We start from the raw sequence: 17,095 nt of genomic DNA on the forward strand, positions 1-17,095 counted from the left end.
TAAGTTTATACTCATTCCAAGTTCAAGTGGCAGAAAATTCTTGATAGATTTTTGTTTCTGCACTGCAACATAATACAAGGCTCTGCCAACCACAAAACATTGTAACAAGCACAGCCTTGAGCTCTTCACCCAGCATTTGTTCACTAGCATCTTGTGTTTGAGGGCACAAGGATAGGGGGAATCAGATAGTAGGTATTTCATCTGTCCACTGCTTCAGTTCCTGCAAGGACACTGCTGGTTCCCTCCAGAGATGGGAATTCCTGTCCCCTAAGATTCTCTTCTTGTTGTCCACAACCTTACCTATTAAGAAAGTCTTGCCCCAGGCTGAACAGTGTCTCATTTTCATCTTTATCTTATTGTTGCTCCTTAGCTTTTAGGGTCTGAGTCTCTTATCGCTCCCTTTAAAAATCTATTCTGTCTATTCTTCTTTAGACTGAAAATCCACAGCATCTCTAGCTTTGTTCTAGGACATGATTTTTAATTTGTGCCTTCATTTCTACTGTTAAGAAGCTGAGAAATACATGCAGAGCATACTCAGCTTTGCCCTGGCTCTAGACACTTCTTCTCTACCAGCACAACCTACTTAAGCTAACTGGCACTAACACCACAGTATCTGAAGCTTACTGAAACCAGAACCCCTGAGTCTTAATCCTTGGGGCTGTTTAGTCGTATCTCTTCCCTAGTATCTTTTTGCTGCTGAAAAATTTTACAGACCCAAGGAAAAGACCCAACATCTGTTCATCTAAATTTACTCTTGTTCAGTTTGGTCAGCTTCCTAACCTTTTAAAAATTAGTAATTCAGTCACATAAGAATCTAACTGTGTATACAACATGGATTAGGTTTTATTTGACTCTACCATGCTTGATACTCAGAGACATTTTTCATCCAAAAGGCTTAGAGGCTGATTGAGGTTTTTCATGAGAAGGCTGCACAAGGCTTCCAACCAAAGGCATAGCCTCCACAGTCCACAGCTGCCATCCTCCAGCATTCCAGAAGGGAAAATAGTAGCAAGAAGTATCTGGAAGATCCATGTCATTTTTCTTCCTTGTAAACCACGACTTGTTACATGTATTTCTTGATGAGATTTCTATTTTGAAAGATACTGATGTACCATCTGTATCTTTTATGCTTCTTATTTCTTCTCCATCAATATGTCAGTCAGCTGCTTGTCAGAAACACTTAGCTGCTGACAGGTCCTCATAACCTGACTAAGATAAACTGCCAAGAAGTGCTTGCACTGGAATATAAAACATACAAACCTGTTAGGGACAGGCGGTGCCAAACTCAGCCAGTCTAACCAGGTACTCTCAACTACCATCATGAAATGACAAGGAAGTCTGCTGTGGTTTCAGTCAGCTTCTTCCTTGCCCTCAGAAAGCTATCATGGCCATAGTGAACATCCCTTCAGGGTCTATTCCACTCAGTGCTTCTCAGATTCTTTCAGTAAAAGACAGCCAGCCCATAAGGACAGGTAACAATTCCATTTTAACAGTATGCTCAGAGCCCAGTCTACTTCCCTTATATTTCCATAGTGAGAATAGGAAGGGGAAGAAGTAGCGGCAGAACTTTCACATATATTGACCTGTACACAACTCTGGGGAGATGACTTTGTTGGTCTTTTATGTCACAGAACACAGCTTTAAATCTTGAAGGGGTCCCAGGTCAATCTTGTCATTTCATAGGTGAAATACACTTATGGGACATCAGCTGTGAATATGACCTCTTATTAATGGGATACCCGACCTGGTACCTAGTTCCCAAGTGTTTTAAGAAGTTAACAGTGTAAAATGCCTTTGGCAAGGCTTAAGATGTAATGACTTCATCTGAGGAGGGCAGTACCTTTCCCATTGGAATACAGTATATGAATATGTCCTTGCTTGATGCTCAGGACTGGCAAGGATATGCAAAGGTGGTTCTGCTTCATAGGAAGGTTGAGTATGGTGTCAGGCTGTCCTATGGGTTGTGGGAAGACACACCTCATGACTAGAGCTGGAGATATGTGAAATTACTAACATCCAATTTAGTTTATATTTTTATTAAGTCACTTAATCTCCCAGTATCATTCTCCAGAATATCCTGCTGATCTCCCCAAAGCTTCAACCATGGTCTTTGAAATAAGGAAGCAAGAAACTGATGTTCTAAAAATGACAGTGCATTTTGGGAAGCTAAACCTAGAAGAGATGACTGACGACAAGGACAATAAACTACTGTTTGTTTCTACATGCAGTAGAATTACCATTTTGTGCAACTCTTAAACCATGAAATACAGGAAAAACAGTTTCTCTCCTAATCTGACTATTGTGGCAAGAGCCTTCCCTATCCTTACCAGTAGGCTGTCACTCTTCCGTAGCACTGAGAAGGCAAACGCAGGACATGAGCAGTAATGACAAGAAGCCAAACAAGTGTATGTTTTACCAGAACTTCCAAGTACCTAGAAAGAAAAGGACAGTTGGGATCAGACCTCAAAAATGAGTGCTTCTGGTTACCACTTCTTTCCCTTGACTTTACCCATTTAATGAGTCAGAGTTGCTCTGCAAATTAATACTGGAAAGAACTACAGTAATGCTTTACACAAAAGGGGAAACTCAACTTCTCTTCCCTCCAGCAGACAGGCTCTTCCTTATCTCTCTGTTCTGCTCTTTAGGACTTCAGACAATGGAACTGAAGAATTTCAGCCTAGTTCAACCTTCCATACAAGCCATTTTGTTCCTATGCCTAGTCATTCATAGAGTCTACTTGATGGGCTGATTACTAAAAGCTTTTCTTAGGGCCGGGGATTTGGCTCAGTGGTGCTGCTGCCTGCCTCACAAGTGCAAGGTCCTGAGTTCTATCCCTGGTACCAAAAACAAACAAACAAAAGATAGGTCCCAGAAGAAGTAGAAAAGGGCTTTTGAAAAGCATTTTAGAGTAGGGAGAATAAATAAAGCAAAGCATCTGGCAAAAGGGATGACTCAGCTACTCAGGATGGAGCTGCTCTGACTTGTCTCAAGAAAAGAGACAAGTCCAGATCTGCCTACTCATTCAGCAGGATGGAAGGATGATACAGATACATGAGGGGCTGGTATGAGATTCAGTCTAAGAACAAACAGCCTTGGTTGTCAAGAGGGACACAAGGGAGAGGAGGATAGTAAAATTTCTCTGTGGTGTGGATTGACAAATTTGTTGGAGAAGTCTCTGAATTGAGTAGCCAGAAAGTCTTACTGGGGGCTTGCTGTAGCTTGGATCTTGAATATCTCCAAAGGCCCAGGTATTGCAGACTCTGTACTCAGCCTATAGTGCTACTGCGAGGTAGTAGGACTTTTTGAGAGGTGGGGTTTAGTGAGAGGAAGTTAGATCACTGAGGTGTGCTCCTGAAGGAGACAAGGGACCCCACTCCCTTCCTCTTTCTTTGCTTCCTAGACCCCATGAAGTAAACAGGTGCATCTATCATGATGTATTGTTCTGCCACAGGCTCAAAGCAACAGGGTCTGGACTGAAATCTTTGAAACAATGAGCCAGAATAAACCTTCCTTCTTTTCAAGGTGCTTTATCTCAGGTATGTGTTACAGTGATTGAGAAATAACTAGTACAGGGTTTTGTTCCTAGATTTGATTTCCAAACTGGAAGTATAAGATTATTATTAGTATCCAAGGGAAGTAGAAACATCCCAAGGATTATTTTGCAATGAACTGCCAGTTACACATTACTATAGGGGCTTCAAATTAAAATAGGTTTTAAGATGGCAATTTAAATGAAAAAGCCAAGACGACGATGACATCATCATCATCATCATCATCATCATCATCATCATCATCATATTATCAGCACTTCCAGGATTCTTTACTCTTTTTCCCTGTATTGGTCACTTTTAATTGCTGGGACAAAATATCCAACACTTCCAACCTAGAGGAAGAGAGGTTTATTTTGGTTTACAGTTTCAGAGGGTTTAGCCCATGGTCAACTGGCTCCAGGGCAGAAATGCCATGGTGGAGGAAAACCGCTCACTGTATGGCAGCTAGCAAACGGGGGGAGAGAGAAAAGGGAAAAGCTGAGGGTAAGAGTACACCTTTCCAGGCCACACCCAACAATGACCTGCCTCCTCTGACCAGGCCACAACTCTTAAGATCACATTCAGCTACACAAGTGCCACAGTGGGCCATTTGTATCACTGAAAAGTCTAAAAGGTTCACCATCACTTTTTGAGGGCTTCACTAGCCCACATCTCCAAAACTTTCCAAACTCCTACTGCAAACTAGTGTCAAGACTTCTGAACCACATGGCCATGTATAGTCACAGCAATGGATCCACTCCCAGGACTAATTTTCTGTATTAGTGACTTTACTGTCATTGGGACAAAATACCACGACACCCACAACTTAAGAAGTTAATTTTGGTTCACGGTTTCACTAGGCTCAGTCCATGGTCAGTTGGTTCCAAGCAGAAATACCATGATAGAAGGGCATGGTGGAGGAAAACTATTCACTACATGGCAGCTAGCAAACACAGAGAGAGGAGGAGCCAGGGAGATTACACCTTTCTAGATCACATCACCAGTGATCTGCCTCTTCTGACCAGGCCTCACCACCTAACAACACATTCAAGGATGAACTCATCAACGTATTAATGCACTGATGAGTATAGCCCTCATCTTCAACACGAAACAAAACAAAAAAACAAAACCACACTTTTGAGTACTTGAGACTTTTGGGGGGACATTGTAGATCTAAACCATAACACTTCCATCCCAGAAAATAAAGGAACAGGTAAGGCTTTAAATAAAAGAAATAGCAGATTCAAGTATTGTGCTTTTGTTTGTCACATATTCAGTACTTGATGTAGCCATCTTGGTGCAATGTTTTGACCAAATCAGAATTGCTTAGGGATTGCTAGATTTCTAGGAATGGTCAATGGTTGAGTAAGAAGATGCCTATTGTACCCATTAAAGATTTCAGTCTCATTTTAAGTTAGGTATTGATGAATCACATTTTATATAGAAAGTATCACAAGGCCCTGAAGTGTTATGAACATATATCCTATACCACTAAGTATCAACAGAAAAACTTCTCTAGTGCCTGGCAGACTTAAACTGAAAGGAGAGCACTAAAGTATTTGGTTTCCTCCTTAATCCTAAAGAAAATTCACCAGTGTCCAACAGTGACATTAATAATTTTTGGGTCTCCACAAACTATTACCAATGGAAAAAAAGTTGTTTTTTTTTTTGTTATTTCTTGTGTTTTTTCTCTTTAGATTTAAATAAGCCTAAACCTCTGAGATTTTGCACTGACTTCAGTGATTCAGTGGCTGTTTTGTATTGCAGGTCCCTAATCCATCAGAATGCTGCTGGGACTATGTTGAATAAATGCCTGGTGGCTTGGGAACAGGGATAAAATTCTACAGAGGCTTCCTTGCCTGATCCTTTTAGAAGCTGCCAAAGACTCAAAGTAAAATGTTCAACTGTGTGAGTCAGTAAATAGTGTAAAGAAAGTAAATTTTGAATTTGTTTCTTCCTTATCCAGCAGTAGACAACTAATGAACCCAATAATCAGGCAAAAATCTAAGTTAGAAATGTTTAGAAGTGGAAATTAACCTTAGGGATAATTTAATTCATTTCCTTTACCCTTCAATGGAAAAATGATCTCCTCTTACAGGAATAGCTCCTAGTTCTTCTACTCATAGTCTGGAATGTGTATTCCCAGAAGAAATGAGATTTTTAAAAATATGCAGGAAGGCTACCGTACTCAGACCATGACTGAACTCATAGGAACCTCACTTAGAGGAAGTCTGCTGTGATTTCAGTTAGATTCTTAAGAGGGTGACCCACCTAGATGGTTATCCATTCACAGATACAGTCTTACTTTATGACTGCTCCAAGCCTTTTAGGGTACTTCACTGGTTAAGCTGTAACTATTTATTGTTCCCTGTATTTGATGCCTCTCTCTGGAAAAAGGATTATACATTCCTGTCCTACCGAATACAGATTGGCTATCTGACCTGCCTTATAGTCAGAGAAACGTAAGTAGCCAAACAGAAATGTTGAAAATTGTAGCATATCATGACCTCTTTTCTTTCTGCCATGAGTTCCACAAAGGAGTTGTTTCACCAACTAGGATTTCTGAGTGATGGTATTTTGGAGCAGAGCTACAGTTAACTCCTGATGGTATATGGCATGAATGAATATAAAACTTTGTTTTTGTAAGCCTTTAAGTTTTGCAGGTCATTGTTACCACAGCACAACTTAGCTGTTCCTGACTGAAATATCCTTTTTAAGTAAGCCAAAAGTTTCTACAAAGTAGCTCAGGTGGCACCAATAAAATGGTGACTTTAGAATAATTATACATTACACCTGGAGGACAGTAAAAATATTAGGCTGATCTATGGAATAAAGGTTGATTTGCAGAAAAGTAATGAGCTGGGTGTCAAGGGAATTTCTGACTCAACTTTTATCATCTTATCTAACCCATAAATTAAGCCTAGTTCTTACTGTATTACGATGTAGTCTTACTGTGTACCATGTATTACTACCATTAAGGCTAACTTGAGGGTGTATAAGATTTCTATAGTCTCATTTAATTCAAAGTCCAAGTTGACAACCACAATTCTAGGCATTTTTATGACTAACAAAGAAGTGTAATATAATACTGGATATGAATGACAAAAACTAAACAAGTCACACTGACTTCTGGGATAAACAAAAAGCCAAAAATAATTAAAATATTTTAAACAAGATCTTTAACATTTTAATTGATAACCACAGTACAGAACTTGTTGACAGCTAAAAATATGCTTGCTCAGGTCAAGTGTTATGCTGATAATGGAACTAAAACCAAAATTCCAAAACTAAAAGATGTGGGGAAAACTCTTAAGGGCCCTCTAGTTTAGGGTATTTTATTAATTTTTCATACCAGGGATTGAACTCGGGTCCTTGCACCTGCGCAGCACGCGGCGAAACTACTGAGCTAAATTCCTGGCCTTTGGGGTATTTTAGATACATAAAAACCAAACATAAAATACCAAGAAAGAAATCAGAAACACTTCCTCAGATACAAACAATAAATTCAGTGACTGATTAATCATCTATAAGCTCACCAGGGAGAAATTCTTTTACTAGGCAATCTATTTTGAGTAGGAAAATACCATACAAAAATTGTAACTGTAGCATCCCACACTACTCCATTTTCCTTAATGAAGAAACACTGTGATGATTTTGCCAGATCAAGGAGGTCATGCTACAATATAGAATGACAAGTTAACTCACTAAGCAAAGGTACCTCTTTGTCAAAGCAGGCTTTGCTCAAATCATTTGTCCCCATGAATTAACTGACAAATTCACTCAATGGGAGTTAACTGACATATTCTTAACTCTGAGAAATTCATTGTAAAATTACCCGAATTCAAACAATGAAAATTTTCATCCATCCTGGTCTGCAACAAAGCCTTGATAACAGACAATATTTAGTTAGTTTAGAGTTTGTAAACTCTTTACAAATAGTCTTTATGCTAGTCTCAGGTTATAAAACAAATAGCCAGATTTGAGTGTTACATTACCTTTCTGCATTTCAGTTACCTGGAAAGAATAACTACCTGAATAATTTATGGAGTTACTGGTACAAATTATCAATAATACATGAAAGTACTGTAATTCAGAGTCTGCTAAGAGGTTATCTTACCTTACTTTAATTACTTAAATGTCTAAGGATATTTTGTTAAGTGAAATAAGCCAGGTATAGATAGAAAGACAAAATATTGCATGATCTCAATTATATGTGAAATTTAATATAGTCAAACTCACAGAAGCAAAAAGAGGTGGTTACTAGGGGATTGAAAGGTGAAGGGAAGGAGATTAGGGGGATGTTGTTAAAGGGTACAAAATTTCAGTTAGGCAGGAAGAGTAAGTTCAGAAGATCTATTTTTCAATATGGTAACTATAGCTAATGACAATGTATTATGTACTTGAAAGTATACTTGAAAGTATTATATACTTGAAAGTATATTTGAAATGTATTATATGCTTGAAAGTTTCTAAAACAGCAGATATTAAGTGTTCTCATGACACACACACACACACACAAAATAAGTATGTGAAGTAATGGATATGTTAACAGCCTGATTTAATCATCCCAAAAGGTATACATATATCAAAACATAAATTTTGTATGCCATAAATATATACTTTGTCAATTTAAAATAAATTACTAATATGTTAACTTTATTAAGTTGGGTTAAAAGCTTTTCATTAGTCCAGGAAATATTTCAAGCTGCTCACTAGCTTCCACAGAGACTCATAAGGACATTATGTCCTAAGGAGTTTCTGTTGAGAATATCCCCCACCCCCAGCCTTCTACCTGGTAAACTCGCCTTCCACTGGGTGATGAAATTAAAGTAACAGACTGTCGATCAACTAGATCCAAGGCCTGGATGGCTGATGAGCCAAAGACGAACTTCAGCCTGGGAAATAGAAAGGCTTTGGATTAAAAGGGCTGATTCTCAGTCACTTCAGTAACTACACCCAAAGGATCACCATCCTCAGTAATTTTTTTTCACAGTGCTGTGGACTGAACTCAGAGCTTCATATATGCTAGGCAAGTGCTATTTTTTTTTTAGAATAACAAAAAATATTTTACTAAAACATAAGATTTACAGAAGTTTCCAGACAAGCCATACAAAATGGTCACAAGCTTTTTTTGAAGGGGGGAATCTACACTTGACAACAAAGTCACAATGTTATTAGTGAGGGCTGTGATGTTTGTTAATGTTCCCATTTTGGTTCAAACAATCAGTTTGTCCATCTATATTGTCTAAATAAAGTTAGACTTGGCTAGAGAGCGTATTTTAGAGAATTGGTTAGCTGCTTTTTAACCAATGCAATTAGATCACCATAAAAGGGGGGAAAAGGAGCCCATAAAATTTTGAAAGTTTTTCCCCTCAAAAAATAAAATAAAGAATACCCATACCCCTGCAGCTAACCCTGACATTCACAGTGCTTTATACTTAAACCATGATGAGGGAAATTAATAAAACCAGAGGGCCACTGCTTTTAAACGTTTCACAACAATCCTGATGATACTTTTAACCTCTGCTCATGCTTTACAACAGTGAATCAGGACAAGACATAGATTTTCTAATGTGCATTAAATCACCAAATGACTGAAAATGTCTGGGCTTTTATTCTGTAATGTTTCTAAGACCGTGTCCATTAAATGTAAACAAAAAAGGAAGAAGTCTTGGCAGAACAGAAGTAACACAAACTTGATGATCAGATTGACTTAAATATTATTTATGGCATACAGCTTAGTCCATGCTCTAGCTGTTTCTATGGCTTGGGCTTCATTGATCTTCCACTGCTCTGCTACATCGTTTGCTAATGGGTCGTCTGGATTAGGAGCACTTAACAAGAGCAGAACTGTGCAGATCTGCAGTGCTGGGGACCATTTATCTTTCAAAATATCTAAACATATTCTTCCCAACTTGTCTACATTAGGATGGTAAATTTTGGTCATGAAACATACTTTAGGTGCTGCCATTGGGTATTCTTCTGGAAGAAATAGTTCAAGTTTAAAAGTCCCTCCCTCAAAGGGGGAATCCTGGGGGCCAGCAATGACCACATGAAAATAACGGGTGTTGCTCTCATCTGGTTCCGCTTTAATGCCAGGAACTGGTTTTGCTAGCAAACGCTGAGTTTCCTTGATGAGCCCAGCCATCTTGTCAGATCCCATCTTCGGCCTCTGGTCACGTCTACCAAGTGCTCTCTATTGAGCTATATTCCCCATCTCCTCAGCATTTTTAACTTGGAATAAATGAAAATATGGGAAAACATATGGACTCATTTATGCTCCAGAACTAATAAATGTTAATATCTGTTCACTTGTTTCAGATGTTCTTGCTTTTGTAAATAAAAGGAGTAAACTATAACAGATAAAGAAACCCTCTTTATACTTTTTTGTAGCTCCTTATATTTCTTCCCATCTCCTTTCATCTCTTTGGCAATCACATGCATTTTTTTCTTCTTTTCTCTCTCTCCCTTCCCTCTTTTGGTTAGCAATTGAATGTAGGGCCTCATACATGTTAAGCATCTGCTCTACCACTGAGCTACATCTCCAGCCCCAAATACATGTATTTATTTCTTTCCTGTTAATGTTATGTATTTTATTATATACAGGATATATGTGCACATATATTCATATATATCTACATATATGTATGAATATACATATGAGATTGTTCTATAAATCTTAAAATATAACAGCCATATTACTTCATTTTCCTATGAACTAGTGACATGTACAAAATTTGGGGGGAATGGGAAAGGGTGCTTTTGAGTTTTTAACAGTAAACACGACAATATAGTCAACAAAGAAAAAGAAAACTTGGTTAAAACTTTATCAATCAGAGATAGTAACAGTTAACTTTAAAACCTGCTTTGTCTACTTTGTGACCTATTGTGAACATCTTTTGACTACATTAGATGTTTTTCTGTTATATCACTCTCTCTTTTTTTTTTTTTTTTCCCGTACTGGGGATCGAACTCAGAACCTTTTGCTTGCAAGGCAGGGGGCGGAACCACTGAGCTAAATCCCCGGCCCTGTTGTATCACTCTTAATGGCAACAAAGATTTCTACTGGAAAGATCAATGACTTTTATTCTCCCAGACTATTTTGAATACATTATTTCCAGGTGGTTTTGTTTTGCTGCTACCATAAAGCAGACTAGATGAATGTGCTCACTGTAAAATCTTTATAAACATATATGATTACTTTCTTGGAATACATTCTTATAAGTGGGTCAGAGAATATGTATGTTTTATGTCCAGGCATGGTAGCATATGCCCGTAATACCAGTACTCAGGAGGCTGAGGCAAGGTGATAGCCTCAAGTTGGAGGCCAGGCTGGGCCACATAGTGAGTTCAAGGGCAGCCTGAACTGCACAGCAAGACTCTTGTCTTTAAAAAAAAAAAAAGAGTATGTATGTTTTAAAGCTTTATTGTCTGTTGCCAGGTTACCTTCTTACCAAGAAGGTATCATTTACCCCTTTCACCATATTCTTGCCAACATTTTTGCTGTGGCTGCCAGTTTTATAGATGAAAAGTTATCTTAATTTATATTTTTAATGGTCACTACTAATATTTATCATTTCTTAAAAGTTTTTGACTATTTGCATTTTCTCTGCTTTTATTTTTATTTTTTTGGTACCGGGGATTGAACTCGGGACCTTCTGCTTACAAGGCAGGCGGCAGAACCACTGAGCTAAATCCCTGGCCTTTCTCTCCTTTTAAAATAGGGATTTGCCTGAACTACACAGTGAGATCCTGCCTCAAAACAAACAAAAAACAAATAGTGATTTTTCTTCTAATATATAATCCTTATAGAAAAATATGCAATTGTCATTTCTAGGTAGCTTTTACTTTTTTGTTGCCATTGAGAATATAATTATATTTTCTGATTTTGTGGAATAGAATTTTTGATTTTGGTGTATTTGTTTTTATTATTTTGCTTTTAAAGTAGTTATATCATCTGCAAATACATAATAATTGTCTTTCTTTGAAAATAGCTATACTTCTATTTTTTCCATGTGTTACTGTAATAGTTACAATTTCTACAACAGTGTTAAACAAGACCAGAAAATAGGACAATATGGTATTAACTTATACTGTTCAATATGGTGTGGCCATTCATTTGAGATTTTTAACAATCATATTAAAAAACTGTTCCTAGTTTAATAAGACTATTTTAAAAAACCAAGAGTTGATATTGAGAAGATCTGAATTAAAACATACTAGTAGTTTAAAAAAAATCAAACACAACAGGGTGTGTACTTACGATAATAGATGCTCATCAGGAACTGTAAAATGAGAATGGAAAAAAGGTTAACCATGTTAAACTAGTGACCACAGACATAATAATCTTAAAAAAAAACTGTAACCAAAAATATTTCTGTGTAAATGGTTAACTTGACCTATACATCAATTTTATTCCTCAAATTCCACTAAAACAATAATCAAAGGATTAAAAAAATAAGTATGAGCCATGGTTGGTGGCATATGCCTGCAATTTCGGCACCCTGGAATGGCTGAGGCAGGAGGATCACAAGTTCAAATTAGTGAGACCTGTCTCAAAAGAAAGGTAGGAAGGGAGGGAGAGGAAGGAGGGCAGGCTGGCTTGGGATGTAGATCAGTGCAAAGGCCTTGGGTTCAAGCCTGAGTAGCACATATATAAATAGATAAATAAAGGTATAAACTCCCAAGGAGGACAGGGAGAAACAATGAGCTAAAATATTTTGGAAGCTATAGAAGAGAGGAAAATAATTTGTGAGACCTGAGAAAAATAAATCCTTACCCTACCAATAGAGAAAGCCAGGTACCAACTTGACTGATACTCTAGAAATCACTCCACATCCCCCAACCCCAAGTACCTGCCCCTCACCATGCTCTCAACTCAAGAAACCTTCAGAAACTGGTGGCACCAGATACAGGGTCAAAGAAGGACACTAAAATAAGATTTTTAAAATTTTTTAATATTTAGTTTTGGTTTTTTAAGACAGGGTCTCACTATGAAGTTCAGCCTGGGTTTGAACTCATTTTTATCCCAGCTGCTCTCCTTAGCTGTAGATGACTGCTGGACTCTCACTCTGGCAAAAGACTAGGCATGTTTTTTGGAGATGTTCAAACACAGTATCTGGAGCAGTTCCACATACCAGGTATGGTGGCACTAAGGACGTCACATGAAAAACAAGGAACTTTTTGCTCTCTTCCCCAACACAGATCCAGTAATACAAACAATAGGGCTTTCACCCCTAGCAGGATCTGGTTTTTGCTGGGAACCCAACCAACCCAAGAGGAATGACAATGAAGTGGATTCTCTAACTAGTCTAGTGAGAACAATTACAGTGACATTGGCTATCCATAAGCTCCTCCACAATCAGAGCCTTCCACTCTTAAACATGACTAAACAACTAAGGATAACCAGATAACAAAGAAAAAAATACACAGAACAAAACAAACAGAAGAGGGCTGTTATAGAAAAATGGCAGAAAAAATTCCAACTCTTTATTAAAATATCATCATAGAAAAACATGCTAATGCAATCACAACAGGAATCGGGTGAAAACAGTTGTAAATTAAATATGACAGCAGAAATGGAAAATCCAACAGGAAAATACACTTGAAGTAAGTTCCCAAGAAGTAGAATAAATAAAAATGATAAATATAGTGGGATGGGTAAGTCACTGAGAGGAACAATAAAGGACATTAAGTAACTGAATCAACAGGAACACAATAAAGAACAGAGAAAACAGTTGGAGGGAACTCATCAATCGAGTCAGTCAAGAAAATTTCCCAGATGTGAAGGACATGAATTTCTAGCTTGAAAGGGTTCACATTAGTGCCCACGTGGTAGGATGAAAAAACAAAAACAAATCTTATCAGAAGATCTGGAACACTGATTATAGAGAAGATACAGTTGGCCCTTAACATCCATGAGTTCCACATCTGCATTTTCAACCAATCTCATGCCAAAAACAAGCAAACAGAACAAAACCCAAATTAAAACTATGTCTTTTATTTGGTCATTATTTCCTAACCCATACAGTAAAACCCTTCTTTACTATCATTCACATTGTATCAGGTACTGTGAGTAATCTAGAGATGATTTAAAGTATAAAGGAAGGGCCCGGATTTAGCTCAGTGGTGCTGCCACTTGCCTCGGAAGCCCGAGGTCCTGAGTTTGATCCCCAGTACCAGAAAAATAAATAAATAAATAAATAAAAGTATACAGGAAGATGTATGCAGGTTATTTGCCATTTTATATAAGGAACTTGAGTAACAATGATATCCACAGGGGTCCTTCAACCAATCCTCCACAGGTACTGAGGGACAAATGTAATCCAAATTTCCAGAGAAAATAAAGGTCACATGCAAAAATGAGGAGCAACACTAGATGCTAGAAGGTAGAATAATGCTTTCAGATATCTGAAGAAATATTATTTCCAACATATAATTTAATACTTAGCCAACCTATCAATTAAGCGTGAACGTAGAAAAATCTTTTTCAGACTTGCAAAGCCTCAAAAGCACCATCTCATGCTCCCTCCTTCGGGAAGCTACTCCAAAAACAAGGTAGGAAACCAAAAAGAAAAATAAAATTGTAGGATATACTAAACATAAGACCCAACACAGGTAAAAGAATTTTCAGGATAATAACCAAGAAGGGAGACCAATCTCAGGAGACAGCCAAGAGATCAGCTAGTCCATAGTAGGCAACCCAGAGGCTTTAGGAGAGATTTCAAGAAAATTCAACTTACACAAACCTCATTCATCTGAACATTTTGAGTGGATATTTAGAACACTGGGAAAGAATCTGAGATTGAATTAGGGATAAATATACAGAAAACAAAACAAACAAAACCAAGGCAATTGTAACTCCAGGGAAACCAAAAAGTTACACAGGAAAGGAATAGTAATCAGAGCTTCCTACATGGTTCAGCTGTGAGCAGTGTATACATCATCATACAAGTGTAAATTTGGAATCTTCATCTAAAAAATTACTCCTGAGGAATGAGGATTAGGAACAGGATTTTGAAAATGCAGAAACTAGACTAAGGTTGAATCAAGCCCAGGTGGTAGTGGAAAGGCTGGGGGAAACACCTGAAACATGTGGAATCCCAACGCAAGGGTCAAACCCCAATCTACCTAACATGTGGTACCCTGGAGGTTCCCATTTTGTGTGTCCACCACATCCACCACCTGTCAATCCAGCCTTTCCTCCTGGCCCCTGGTCCCCTCCCCTAGAAGCTCCCCCAGGGAATCCAGCTTTTTCTCCATGTGGGCCCTCTTATCCTGTGGCCCAGTCAGGGTACCCAGGAACCAAAGCTCAGGTTCCTATCCTCCATACCCACTGCTGGCTCCTCCTGCCATGCCTCCTGTGAACCTTCTGGCTCCTGGGATGTTGGGCCCAGGAATGGTGATGGACAAGATGCAAATGAATATGAAGAAAGCTCATAGAAAGACACACAACACCACAAGCGTGCCAAGCATTCCTCCTGTTCTAACATTGACTCTGAATACAGGGCCTGGACTCTTCCCTTAAGTCTCACCAGTTCTACTCTCCCATCAAGCTTCAGCTGTCATGGGTTGTACCAGGGGAAATTAGCCCTTGTGACCCCAGCCTTCCTGAGCCTTATCCTGCTGTTCAGCCCTGACTGGCTAAGGGAAATGGGAAGAGGATGCCATGGGATAACAAAGCCATCCTCTTGCTGCTTGATAGATATTATAGCTGAAGAGTAGCAGGGAGTGGTTTTTGAAGATGGTGAGATCTCTGAGTTGACTACTGAAGACAAGCTTAAGATCTGTAAAATGTGACCTTTTTTCATTTAAGACTTATGGTTCGGAGTTTTGTACGTAATTGTGGCACATTCAGGTGATCTGCAGCAAATATATTTCCCAGTAGGTATTTTATTGATTGTACTAACTGCAAGGCCGCTAGGAAATAAGAGTGTTTGATTAATGAGTTCTGATTACCCTTTTAGAAGCTGATTGCTATCCTTAGCTCAATATACTAGCTCATTCTCCAGCTTTCAGACTAAATAAAGCTATTTCTCTTGGGGAAAAAAAAAAGATTTTGAAAATGCACAAAACAGTGAACCAACGAGCCATGGGTGCCAAGGGCACCTACTGGGCTTCCTTCAAGATTGTTCTTTTTTTTGATACCAGGGATTGAACTCGGGACCTGGAGCTTTCCAGGCAGGCAGTGGAACCACTGCGCTAAATCCCAGGCCCAAGACTGTTAATGAATGTATGGATTAATCCATTCTGACAGACCCTCATTCTGACAATGGTTCTGTAAAATAATAGCATTCAAAATTCTGAGGCCCTCTATTAGAGTCCAAGATGTACTGTGTGAGCTGACAACAGCTTTTCTCCCACCCTTTCTAGAATCAGAACATGTTTGAATACCTGGCTGGCTTAATATTTTAATAATTATTACTTAAGCTTTATTACTTGACTGAAATGAGAGAATAAAAGTTACCTTACTTTCCTGTCCTTTAAAAATAGTAAATGAAAATGTTCTTTCAAAGGGCACAAAAGACATTAAAGTCAATAAGCAATCGCAGTTGTTCTGATACCTAATTTGGTTACAGAGTGGCCACCTTTACATTGGAAGAACAGTTCTAATTAATCAATAAATTTTGATTAGAAGGGGCTTTTTTGTTGTTTTGAGGCTTTGCCCCTCAGTGATTTTGGTGAACAAAGGCATAGAGCACCCTCTGCTGGTCAGAAGAAAAAAGGTATTTTCACAACATCCAGATTTCCTCTAGGAACTGCGTATGCATTTGAGCGATGTCTGCGACCCTAAAATATTTACTTTCTGAACAAAATGTATGAGAATACTAACTTGAAAGTTAACATTAGGATTTGAGAAAAGTGATAGGTTTAATAATTCAAAATTTTACTTTACAACTCACCGAAGGCTTCTGCCCCTTCCACCTCTAGCCCTGGGCCCCTTCTCAAATGTGCCTAGCGGCTCTCCAAGCACTTTGTCCCCACTGGCCTGCTCGCTCCCCCAAGGAAGGACCCCAGCAACAGCATTCTTTAAATATTTGCTGAATAGATTTGACTTATTGACCAAAATTTCACTATTTTGCTTTTTAATTTTTTACGACCATGGGGTTTAGGAAGAACTATATAGGGCTTAGGCCAAGGCACGGGGAACGGGGCGGGGCTCAGAGCCCATCGCCCCAGGTTCAGATGGGCTCCCCCTCTTCCCGCCTCGCAGATCACATGGCCCACCCTGCAGCCACGCACGACTAAAGCCCTTACTTCGCGCGCACTCCCGCACCGCCGCGGCCATCTCGCTCAAGAGCTCCTCTACGACTGCCGGTAACGCGACGGCCATAGCGCTAAAGGTTGCCCACTTAACAGTGGAAAGGCTCACTCAGGTTTCCACCCAGACCGCAACCACCTGTGGAAGAAGCCCGTTTGGGGCAGAAGGCAGGGCTTCGGAGTGACGTTAGCGTGCGTCACCGCGCATGCGGACAAAAACGCGGATGCCGTTCAGACGTCACGACCTGACGGATCTGACCAAGGTTCGGCGCAGGGGACTGGGACGTCCCGGGATCCAGCCAGGC

The 17,095-nt window shown here is 39.0% G+C and overlaps 1 protein-coding gene and 2 pseudogenes across 2 annotated transcripts; 1 reads left to right on the plus strand and 2 right to left on the minus strand.

Moving 5' to 3' along the window:
* Nucleotides 1-819: 819 nt before the first annotated feature.
* On the minus strand, nucleotides 820-16,976 carry Zswim7 (zinc finger SWIM-type containing 7). Of its 2 annotated transcripts, none has more exons than XM_021248988.2 (5): nucleotides 16,788-16,976; nucleotides 11,794-11,815; nucleotides 8,336-8,425; nucleotides 2,328-2,432; nucleotides 820-1,238 (listed from the first exon to the last, which is right to left on the minus strand). In XM_021248988.2, the coding sequence occupies exons 1-5, from the start codon at nucleotides 16,861-16,863 to the stop codon at nucleotides 1,199-1,201; spliced, it is 333 nt and encodes a 110-aa protein (XP_021104647.1). In that variant the 5' UTR covers nucleotides 16,864-16,976; the 3' UTR covers nucleotides 820-1,198. The 2 variants fall into 2 exon arrangements, with proteins under 2 accessions (XP_021104647.1, XP_004870836.2); XM_004870779.4 differs by having other exon boundaries at nucleotides 8,323-8,425.
* LOC101708088 (ubiquitin-conjugating enzyme E2 N pseudogene) lies at nucleotides 8,455-11,678 on the minus strand (annotated as a pseudogene).
* LOC147823742 (proline-rich protein 13 pseudogene) lies at nucleotides 13,734-16,677 on the plus strand (annotated as a pseudogene).
* Nucleotides 16,977-17,095: the final 119 nt, after the last annotated feature.

The sequence above is a fragment of the Heterocephalus glaber genome, unplaced genomic scaffold (genome assembly GCF_053883595.1).
Source record: "Heterocephalus glaber isolate CG9 unplaced genomic scaffold, H.glaber_assembly_v1.0 deba00001565, whole genome shotgun sequence".
Lineage (NCBI taxonomy): Eukaryota > Metazoa > Chordata > Mammalia > Rodentia > Bathyergidae > Heterocephalus > Heterocephalus glaber.

Bases quoted from the DNA above. Each gene is read 5' to 3' on its own strand.
- Zswim7 (XM_004870779.4), bottom strand. From the start codon at position 16,863: ATGGCCGTCGCGTTACCGGCAGTCGTAGAGGAGCTCTTGAGCGAGATG. The intron at 8,426-11,793 runs GTAAGTACACAC...TCTATTTCCCAG, and splicing joins CCTGATGAGCATCTATTATC to GCTGAAGTTCGTCTTTGGCT. The intron at 1,239-2,327 runs GTAAGGATAGGG...TTTATATTCCAG, and splicing joins GGAAGAGTGACAGCCTACTG to TGCAAGCACTTCTTGGCAGT.